Source organism: Eubalaena glacialis, chromosome 2 (genome assembly GCF_028564815.1).
Source record: "Eubalaena glacialis isolate mEubGla1 chromosome 2, mEubGla1.1.hap2.+ XY, whole genome shotgun sequence".
Lineage (NCBI taxonomy): Eukaryota > Metazoa > Chordata > Mammalia > Artiodactyla > Balaenidae > Eubalaena > Eubalaena glacialis.
This window is the reverse complement of record NC_083717.1, coordinates 39,804,426-39,815,906: the sequence shown is the minus strand read 5'-3', so window position 1 is coordinate 39,815,906 and position 11,481 is coordinate 39,804,426. Positions and strand designations below refer to the sequence as shown.

At 42.6% G+C, this 11,481-nt stretch overlaps 1 protein-coding gene and 1 pseudogene across 2 annotated transcripts; one reads left to right on the top strand and one right to left on the bottom strand.

The window, feature by feature from the left end:
• Positions 1-807: 807 nt before the first annotated feature.
• On the bottom strand, positions 808-11,466 carry MRPL46 (mitochondrial ribosomal protein L46). 2 transcript variants are annotated; one of them, XM_061181780.1, is made up of 4 exons: positions 11,229-11,466; positions 9,689-9,878; positions 8,756-8,929; positions 808-1,173 (listed from the first exon to the last, which is right to left on the bottom strand). In XM_061181780.1, exons 1-4 carry the CDS (start codon positions 11,454-11,456, stop codon positions 923-925), a joined length of 843 nt encoding a protein of 280 aa, XP_061037763.1. In that variant the 5' UTR covers positions 11,457-11,466; the 3' UTR covers positions 808-922. The 2 variants fall into 2 exon arrangements, with proteins under 2 accessions (XP_061037763.1, XP_061037764.1); XM_061181781.1 differs by having other exon boundaries at positions 11,218-11,422.
• Positions 1,226-8,086, top strand: LOC133085750 (tudor domain-containing protein 3-like; annotated as a pseudogene).
• Positions 11,467-11,481: the final 15 nt, after the last annotated feature.

Here is an 11,481-nt window from a genome sequence, read left to right as displayed (position 1 = left end):
AGGACTGCAGTCTTGCTACTGGAACCACTATTCTGGGCAGAAAGAAGCATGCCTGAGACCCTCCCTCCCTTCCCCTCATTTTAGCAAATGCTCACTGAGTGCCCTCCATTGTGCCAGGCACCAGGCCCAGCGGTGACCCAAGCAATCTGGTGAGGGGTCAAGAGCCCCAACCCAGAGGCACGAGATCAGCAGTCTCCTCCTGCACCATCAGTGACCTGCAGTAAGACTCTCAACCAATCACACCTGGCCACGACACCCACCTACCTTTTCTAAAATGGGAGGTAACAGGCTGACCCTGCTTATTTCACATGACTGTTTCAAAACATGTAAGAAGTGATTATATTCTGTTTAAATATAAAATGCTTTAAAAAAAAAAAAGAATGAATGAAAATAGGAAGGGAGAGAAGGAGGGAGGAAGGGAAAGGGAAGGGAAGGGAAGGGAAGGAAAGGAAAGCAAAGCAAAGCAAACAAGGAAGGAATCATTTCCTAGGCTAGATTGATACATTCTCATATCAAGTAGAAAGGGAGAGAAATACAAAACAGAAAATGACTAAGAAACTACATAGCAGTAGGCTTTTTTTTTCAGGGGCCTAAAAGCTTTCACAGAACTCAAGGCTTTTAGAAGGCTGATTCACTTCCTTCCGTTCTTTCTTCCTGGGTCCATGAAGCCAGTTGATTCACTACAAAGTAATGCAATACTACTCAATTATGAGCATGGGAAAAAAGGGAAAGGCAGCCTAAGAGACGGTTCTCTCTTGACAGAAAGAAGCCAGTAGTCCTCAAAGAACAAATCAACAGAGACCCACACAATGAAAAACTTGTTTATTTCTCAGAATTTAGTTTGCTGCTTGATATTCCCTGCAGAGAAGAGGCAACGCAACGTCCTTGAGGCCCGATTGCAGACCTGTCTGAGCATTGTCCATCAGAGGTCCAAGAGAAACCTCCTAACCTGGGCCAGGTATTTTGGTTTCAAATAGTCACCCAGTTCCTCCTTACTGACCCACACATGATGGCCCTTCTTCCCAGCCTCGAAAAAGTCTCCACTTAGCAGCAGTGCTTTGAAGAAGAATATTTTGGCCCCGAGGCTGCTCTCTTTCCGCATTGCCTGGGGGAACTTGAACTTGTAGTGGCCACAGGGTGCATTTCCCAGGAACTTGGCTTCCATGTTGTTCTCTGAGAAGGGGGGAACAGAATCGGAAGATGAGGATACACCCACCTGTTTACTATGGCGCCCGAAATCATTGGGGGTCTCTGTGAGAGCCACTTCCAGCCTGAGGTAAAAGTAATCCCTGAGAGTGAGAACTAGGGTCATTCCTGAAGACTCTTGTCTCCTCTCCATCCAAAGGCTCCTGGCCCATAGGCTCCAGATTCACTGGGTCCATTCCTCATGCCAAGCTACTGCTCTCAGACTGAAGTCAGCAATGCAGCCCAAATATCACTACCTGGGAGTCAGAGCACCGAGCTTCTAGACTCAGCCCTGTCACCATCTGTTGATGAAGGACCAAGACACTTGGTATCTGTAAAGCAAAGTTCGTCAGGCTTTTAAACGCAATGTCATGTGGAAAGTATAAAAAGGACCCAATCTGACTGCTGCAGGGTGAAAATGAAAGTTAAAAGGCAAAGACAGATGGACAGACAACATCTGCAATCTACAACAATGGGTTAATAACCCCAACCCAGCATTTCAAAGGATGGGAAAATGATGGGATTAATTACTAAATGGCATTGGGAGAATGGACTAGCTAAAAGGAAAAAATAAAGCTGGATCCCAACCTCACTCCTCACATCAAAATTGACACCATACAGGTCAAAGATTTAACAGTAAGTTAAAATTTTCATAAATGGTTTGTTCATTCTGGATTGATGGTTTCATGGATGTTTAATATTTTCTGAATTTTTCTGTATTTAAAAATTTTTCACAAAGAAAAAAGAAACCATAAGAGTACTATAAAAAAAAAAATGGGATATTTTCTGTATCATTTTTGAGAGGGGAAGTCCTAACCAAGACACAAAATTCAAAAATCCAAAACAGAAAAAATATTTATCTACATAAAAATTAAAATCTTTCTGCAAGGAAAAACGAAGCATACAAAAGTCACAGACAAAATGACAAACTAGGAAAAATATTTTCAACACATTCAACAAAGGAATATCTTAAGGTATAAGTAGTACTTAGAAATCAATGAGGAAAAAAACAACTCTAAAAGAAAAATGAAGCATGCATATGAACAAGAAGTTCACATGAAAATAATTATCAATGAACTATAAACTCATAAAAAGATGCTCAGGGGCTTCCCTGGTGGCGCAGTGGTTAGGAATCTGCCTGCCAATGCAGGGGACACGGGTTCGAGCCCTGGTCTGGGAGAATCCCACGTGCCGCGGAGCAGCTGGGCCCGTGAGCCACGACTGCTGAGCCTGCGCATATGGAGCCTGTGCTCCGCAACGGGAGAGGCCACGACGGTGAGAGGCCCGCGCACCGCGATGAAGACTGGCCCCCGCTCGCCGCAACTGGAGAAGGCCCTCGCACAGAAACGAAGACCCAACACAGCCAAAAATAAATAAATAAATTAATTAATTAATTAAAAAAATAAAAAGATGCTCAATCTTATTGATAATTCAAGAAATACAAATTTATTTCTATTTGTACAAATTTATTTTCTATTTGATGTGTAAAACACATCATATTACTGAAGTTCAAAAACTTTGAGCTGCAACATCACTAACAATTAGAGAAATGCAAATCAAAACTACAATGAGGTATCACCTCACACGGGTTAGAATGGCCATCATCAAAAAATCTACAAACAATAAATGCCGGAGAGGGTGTGGAGAAAAGGGAACCCTCTTGCACTGTTGGTGGGAATGTAAATTGATACAGCCACTATGGAGAACAGTATGGAGGTTCCTTAAAAAACTAAAAATAGAATTACCATATGACCCAGCAATCCCACTACTGGGCGTATACCCAGAGAAAACCACAATTCAAAAAGACACATGCACCCCAATATTCATTGCAGCACTCTTTACAATAGCCAGGTCATGGAAGCAACCTAAATGTCCACTGACAGGCAAATGGATAAAGAAGGTGTAGTACATACATACAATGGAATATTACTCAGCCATTAAAAGGAACGAAATTGGGTCATTTGTAGAGACGTGGATGGACCTAGAGACTGTCATACAGAGTGAAATAAGCCAGAAAGAGAAAAACAAATATCATATGTTAACACATATATGTGGAATCTAGAAAAATGGTACAGATGAACCAGTTTGCAAGGCAGAGATAGAGACACAGATGTAGAGAACAAACGTATGGACACTGAGGGGAGAAAGGGGGAGTGGGATGAATTGGAAGATTGGGACTGACATATATATACACTAATATGTATAAAATAGACAACTAATGAGAATCTGCTGTGTAGCACAGGGAACTCCACTTCGCTGTACAGCAGAAACTAACACAACATTGTAAAACAATTATACCCCAATAAAAAAAATAAGTAAATTAATTAAATTAAATTAAATTTAAAAACAAAAACTTTGAGCTGTACACTGCTTGTCAAGGATAAGGGAAAACTGAGATCTCTCAAACATACTGTGGGAGTGTAATTAGTACAACTGCTATATTTGGCGAGAGATACCAATTTTAATTATATAAACCCTTTGATTTAGCACATCTGCTTCTAGAATTCATCCTCCTGGATATAGTTATTTGCCCATGTGAGCACAGTGGAGTGTACACAGATGTTCACTGCACCTTTGTTTGTAAAAGCAATACACTGGTTAAACAAACTGCAGTACATACATGTATGAAATATTACACTGGCGCTGAAAGTGTAAGATATGTCTTCACCTGCTGATATAGAGATATGCTTAAAAGCTGTGCCTAAGAAGAGAAAGGAAGGTATGTAACCATGTATATCCCACTGTGTGGAAAAAAGGAACAGATAAAATATGTATGTGCTTGCAGTTTCTAAAAGGATACACAAAGTGTTCATGGTGATTGCCTCTAAGATGGGAAAATTACTTATTACTTCTTTAGAACTACATTTACCAGACACTGTTTGATATTTTTTCACCATATACAATGAATTGCTTTTCTCAATATTGCAAACAATAACAACAGCATCAGCATTAGATGAGGAATTCATGTATGATGTGAAATCACCTACGATACAAAATGTCAGCAGTGGGGATCTGTGGGTGGTGGAATTATACTGGCATGTTTCTTTATACTTTTCTGTATTTTGCACTTAATTCAATGAATACATATTACTTTTCTATAATCTGGGAAAATGGATTAAATGTAATTAAATCAAAAAGAAAAAAAACAGTTCATTACAAACATGAGCAAAGAATCTGAACAGGCGGTTCACAGAAGAAGAAATACAAATAGCCACATGAAACATATGAACATATGAAAAGATGATCAATTAGCAATCAGGAAACTGCTAATCCAAAAGAGATCAATTTTTTTTACTGATTGGACAGGCAAAAATTTTAAAGAGAGACTATTTCACATGTTGGTGAGGTCTAGACAAACAGGCACTCCTATACCCCACTCCTGAAAATGTCACATGCTATGTACGTTCTGCAGGAACTTGGGTGGCACCTATCAAAAACATAAATGTGTCCATCCTTGACCATTAATTCCACCTCTAGGAATTCCATCTTGCAGAACTACTCGGGAAGTGCACCAAAGGGGAGGAAAGGAATAGACTTTGACCGTTTTATATTTATACTTTTATACCACTTGAGCTTTTCTTTGCCATTTTAATTATTTTATTTACGATTTTAATGAATTTGAAATAAATCAACATATTTCATTTTATATGCACCTATAAAATACTAATATATCCTTTCACACTTATTTATGGCAACGGGAATGTTCAAAGGAGAAAAGCGTGGTGCCAAGGGGAGCCCCTTTCCACGTGGTGCACAGCAGGTGGAGCTGAGCACCAGTCGTGAACATGAACAACTGACCGAGGGAAGCTAAGCATCTGAGTCCAATGATCCTGGCAAGAAACCCAGCTGCCAACTCTTGTGTGATGGCTAAGGAAACCGAGAACGCAGCAAAGGCCCCTCCCATTCCATTCTGTCTTGCTCCCTCTCCTGCAGGCCACACAGGTCGCTCTCGGGAAAGGATCAAGGGGGTGCACACTGGCTGCTGATGTTTCGCTAGCAGGTACTTACGCTGGTGGCAGAGCCAGAAAAGTGGCTGTGCACTTATACAACCAGATCATTTACTCAATAAACATTCAGCAAGTACCTACTATGTGCCAGATACTTTGCTGAGAGCTGGGATGACTGAGAGGAATAGATAGTATCTGTATTTTCAAGGGAGTCAGAATTCTGGCTGGGGTGCGACAACGTGTTAATAAACAATTAAACGGCAATGGAATACATGAAGAGCGTCTTCTCCACTAGGACATAAGCTCCCAGGAAGCACAGGTAGCGTTCTCTTCATCACTGTGACCCCACTGCCTGGAGAGTGTCCAGCAAATGGTAGGCAGAGAGTAAATTGCTGTATAAACTGAGTAAGGGCACACACAAGTGCTATGGGAGCCTAGAGGGAGGAGTAGCTCTCTCTACCCAGAAGGTTCCACCACAGAAGGTAGGATGTACTGCGCAGTCAGACTAGGGAGGAGTAAAGCATTCCAGTCAGGGACCAGCAGGTTCCAAAACAGGGATGTATGAAAAACCACATTATTCACGGGATGCAAAAGGTTTGCTAGGTTAGAACTTGGAATATACATTAATGAGTGGCAAGATGGAAGATTGATGAGCTCGGGACCAAAGCAAAAAGGATTTGTAGGCCCTGCTTGAAAGTCTGCTTTTATGGGGAATCTTTCAAGAATTTGAGGCAGAGAAGTGACAAGGGATTTGTATTTTAGAAGGCTCATTCTGGCAGCACTGAAGAGGACAACACAAAAGCAAGGGGGAACTCACTTGGCATCTACCTCAATAGTCCAGTGTAGCGGTTCTCAACCACTGTGATTCCACTCTCCACGTAATGTCTGGCAGTGTCGAGAGACATTTTTGGTTGTCACACTAGTGGGAGTGTGGATGGGTTAGTGCTACTGGCATCTAGCAGGTAGAGGCCAGAGATGTTGCTAAACATCCTACAAGGCACAGAAGCCCCCACAAAGAATTATCCCGCCTCAAATTTCAACAGTGCCAAGGCTGAGAAAATCTGGACTAGTGAGAAGTGAAAAGGCTCCCAGAAAAGCTGCAGGAATAAAGAGGGGACTATTTAGAACAGACCAGATAGGACTCAAGAACTTATGGATGTTGGAATGAGGTCAAGGATAACTCTGAGGTTTCTAGTTGGGTGAATGGGTAAGTGGTGATGCCAATAAGCAAGCCTGCAAGGACAAAAAGAGAAGCAGGCTAAGAGATTGGCAGGAGCATAATTTTAAATGTAATAAATCTTAAAATCTCTGTGGGGGTGAGGGAGAGCACAGGGACGGCATCTGCCAGTCTCTGTCCCCGCAGGATACTTCCACAGGCCCCTAGATGTGTGCTGAATTGGATGCCTGTTCCCCCAGGCCGATGCTTTATGTTAAACAAACAAGCCTCTTTCATAGAAAGTCTGGGTGTTTTTCAGTTGGCTGCCTCTGCACTGGGCTCTGGGGTAGAACCTAAATCACAGGTCTGTCAGGGATAACACAGATTGTCAAATACTGAACAAAATGGAGCAAAAGATGATAACCAACCAAGGTATCTTCCTCAAGATGATACCAGATGGCCAAGAAATGAAAAATCTCATTTTCAAAGAGACCCAAAATTCAAAGTCAATTTTAGAAGGCAGTGGGTTACCTAGAAACAGGTTCTGCAAAACTGAGTACTTCTTCAGGATCTGAAGTATGAGCTGAGGAGAAAATCAAGTGTGGACAGACCATATTCTAGATGCGACAGAACTAAAGAAATTCCATATCCTCTAAGTTCTTAGCACAACAATGCTGCTTAAAAAAAAAAAAGGGAAGGGGAGTAACTGTGCAAAGCAAAAGATTCATACTATGCAGAGGCACACACACAAAAAAAATCCACTTCCTGAAGAATCCATAAATTATAAGAATCAAAAATGTAGGAAAAGAGAAAACCAGGGACTTCCCTGGTGGCATAGTGGTTAAGAATCCGCCTGCCAATGCAGGGGACACAGGTTCGAGCCCTGGTCTGGGAAGATCCCACATGCTGCAGAGCAACTAAGCCCATGTGCCACAACTACTGAGCCCGCGTGCCACAACTGCTGAGCCCGCGTGCCTAGAGCCCGTGCTCCACAACAAGAGGAGCCACCGCAGTGAGAAGCCCGCACACCACAATGAAGAGTAGCCCCCGCTCACCACAACTAGAGAAAGCCCACGCACAGCAACGAAGACCCAACGCAGCCAAAAAATTAATTAATTAATTAATTTTTTTAAAAATGAGAGAAAACCAAACAGCTAATCCTGATCATTTTTATGACGAGAAACCATAAACAATAAATAATGAAGCTTTCAGTGTCGTAAAAACTGAAGCACCTTTCAATGTAAGTATTAATTACCAGAATCCCACTGGAACGAATAGTATCACTGGTGTTGAGTGGAGAGACAGAAATGCCTGAAGGGAAGGCGAGTAGGACCTATTAAGCCAACAGGACCCCTCATAGCTACACCCTATAATGACAAAATTTTTTACAATACTGGGCCCCAAAGAAGATCTGGGCCAATTAAACCAAAAAAAAGTACTAGAATCACCTATTCCTATGGAGAATGCAAAACTGTAGAAACCAGGAGGTGAATGTTTTGCACTCTGTTGGGAAGACAAGTTTTAGTGATCAGAAGCGGAAACTCTCCATCCTTCAGGTATGACAGCAGTTGTTAATTCATTGAGTACAGGAACTATGAAGAAGCCGCTTCTAAACAACATCAGGCCCATTCAAATAGGGAGATGGGAGGAAGACAGCATCTACAGCCAAACTCTTGAGTCTTGTAGAGGAGATGATGGCCAGCCAGGACGATCCACTCAGCCAACCCAGCAGCTTTACCAACCTCCCCGGGCTCAGAACGAGTATGACAAGAGTCTTTGTGAAGAAACAAGCCAGTGACTAGACTTCCTACTTTCCCTTTAGAATAAAACGCAGCCACTGTGGATATTATTATTTGGAGAATGAAAAAACAGATTTTAGGGGGAAAAAAAAATCAACCCACACAAAGAATGGGAAAAAATATGGAGTCAGATAAAGCAACTACCTTTTACAAGTGAAAGAATTTTTTCTTCTGCCATCAATAAAACCAATGTGTTATTTATAAAAAAAAAGAAAAGAAAATAGTTTAAAAGAAATAAAATAAAAATAAAATTTAAAAATCTCAGTGCCGGGACTTCGCTGGTGGTCCAGTGGGTAAGACTCCCCGCTCCCAACGCTGGGGGCCTGGGTTCGATCCCTGGTCAGGGAGCTAGGTCCCACATGCGTGCTGCAACTAAGAAGTCTGTATGCCGCAACTAAGAAGCCCTCATGCCACAACTAAAGATCCCACGTGCCACAACTGAGACCCGGCGCAGCCAAAATAAATATTAAAAACAAAAAAAAATCTCAGTGGCACAAAGACTCTCACTTGATCTAAGATTTTTTTCTAGCTGAAATTTTATAAATATCAAAGTTTCCATTAACCTTCCAACCTCCTACCCTTAAAGCCAGGCCCACAGTCAGCCTGCAAATCCTCAGGCTGAGTTTGAAGTGTGCCTTGCGGGGTTTAGAGCGAGGCAGAGAACTCACCTGAGAGTGTGGCCAGGGTTCGTTCAGCTGTTCGGCGGAGGGTCTCCCCGGGCTGCCACTCTGCCTGGGGCAGCATCCAAACATCCTGGTCTCCAAGCTTCTCTTTGATCAACAGAATGAGGTTCCTGTCTAGCTTCCGGTGCAGTGAGGTTCGGTCATTCTTTACATCGGCTTCTGTGAAGAAAAGAGGGGGTCACAGGAGACAAGAGGACCGTGTTCTGCCAGAACCAAGAAGATTAGAGTTTTAGAGTCCTCCTTTAAGGTAGAGCCACAACCTCTGCCCTCAAAGAACTTATAATCAAATTAGAACCCCGACCCGTCTCTTTAACCCTGACCTCTCTCAGGACAGAGTCTCACAATCTTGAGGAAACTAAAATTTAACAAGAAGAAACCAAAAGCTGAACTCCTCCTTTGAAAAGCCAAACACAAAGTACTTTGAGCCTTTGGAAAAGAAGCAATACCCAGACACTACTATTTCATTGGTCTTGACACTGTTACCGACTTAACCAGCCCCTACATTCTCTGTTCTTCAGTCTTTATCGTGAAATAAGAATAAAAGAACTCAACCCCCTGCTTTGGGAGGGATTTCAGATAAAATACAGGAAACTAGTGGGAAACACTTAATTTCCCCCACTCTTAGTCCCAAACTAGGAGTTAAACCCAGATAACATTCCTGAGGCTTAACTGAGACAGATAAGGCTATCCCAATACCCTTACATCCCACTCAAAAATAACACAGACCTTGAAAAAATTATATTAGGGTGGATGTGAGGAACAGGGAAAAGAATTTCTTTTTCTCCCACGTGAAAGAAGTTCTATCATTTGAAATTATTTGTTACTTAAATCACAAGCAGGGGTTAAGCAAGAATCCTTTGTTTGGGAACCAGAATACCCCCCTTTTCTACCTCTAACTGGCCTGAAAAGACCACAAACCTGTTATTCGAGCTCCAGGTCTGAACTGTAGGAATTTCTGCTCCCACATGTCTTCCAAATCCTGTAACAGCAATATATTCCTCTCATCTTCTTCTTCACCATAAAGGTCGCTTTTCTTCTTTGCCAGTTGCTGGGCTTCATCCAAAGCATGAAGCTCATGGTCTGAATACAGGCTTCTCTCTACCTCGATCTGGGAAAATTAAAAGAGCAAAAATCTACCCCAAACTGGGAAAATTAAAAGGACAAAAAAAACAAAATAAAACAGAGTTACAGTGCACTTGACAGACTCAGAAGTTTACCACCCAACAGACATACAACCAAAACACCACAGAGAAAACAGAGAAAAAAAGATCACCTGCACTTTGGGCTTGAGTTATATCTGCTAAAACATTAGAATGTGTTTGGAGGTCAAGACTGCCACAAAGAACAGAGGACTAGGACAGGCATTGCCTGCCCACTTACCTCCCTCCAGTCAGGCCAGTCTTTGATCAGAATCTCACCATGAACTTTCCTGCTTCAGGGAGTTTACAGATGCTATTCCTTCTTCCTAGAATGTTTTCCCTCATGCTCTCCTGGGAGATTCCTACTCATCCTTCAGATCTCAATTTAAATATCACTTTCTTTTTTTTTTTTTTAAATATCACTTTCTTAAGAAAGATATTCTGTGACACCTCCCATTAAAATCAAATTAATGTCCCTGTTAAACACTATTACAGTACCCTGTGTTTTCCTTTACAACACTTACCAGAGACTTCAATTCCATAATCACGTGGTTATTTGGTTACTGACTGATGCCCCCTCCACCAAACTGAAGTGCTCTGAGAACCAGAGCTATGTCTGTCTCGTTCACCACTGCATGCCTAGCACTTAGCAGTGTCTGTACAAAGTGGGTCCTATATGATTATCTATAAAGCGATTAATAAAATGTTTGCAGAGTAATAAGCCAAGTAAAAAGCACAGAAGTGAAGTTTTTATCTCTCAGTAGCCAAGACAAAAACGTCTCAGGTTCTGCGGAAACATAATATCCTTTCATCACTATCTATGGGGATTTAAGACCCTCATAGCCACTACACCGTTTTTGCCCATGTCTCTTCACTTGCCCCTCACACAAACAGACTTTATCACAGACATCTTACGGATGTGCCCGTTGCCTTTTCCTTATGCTCATCACATAACAAGGACTTTCTCCTCTCTAAACTGTCAACTACCTATGATAAGGACTGAATCCCTCTTGTTCACCACCGTACCCCCAGTATATTGACTGAAAAAGGAGAGCATCTCCAAAGAGTTGCCGACGGTAACAACAGAAAAGATCAAAGAAAGCGAAGTACCTTTTATTGAACGCGTACTACGTACCACAACAACCCAGTAAGGTAGGCACCATTTTGCAGGTAAGTATACTGAAGCTCAGAGAAGTGAAATAACTTGCCCAAAGTCACACAAACTAATCGGTGGCGGCATCGGGATCAAACGCAAGTCAGCGTGCCTCTACTGCTTCCCCAACTGCACCTAGAAGCGACGACCCGCACCTCAATCCCACCTGCTGTAGCAGAGCCTTCATCTCTTCCTGCAATGGGGTCAGCGGCTTCGAGACCAGCGGTGGCCGCTGCAGGCACAACGCGCCCAGCAAGCGCCATGGAGACGCGCTGCTCGAGGGTGCGGCCGCAAGGGCCAAGCTGCGAGAACCCAGGCTACGGGTCCAGGGGCCCTCGAACCGCCGCCAGCCCCTCGCCACCCCTAACACAGTCAGCCTTACGGGCGCCGCCATCTGTCGACCTTCCCACAAGGTACCG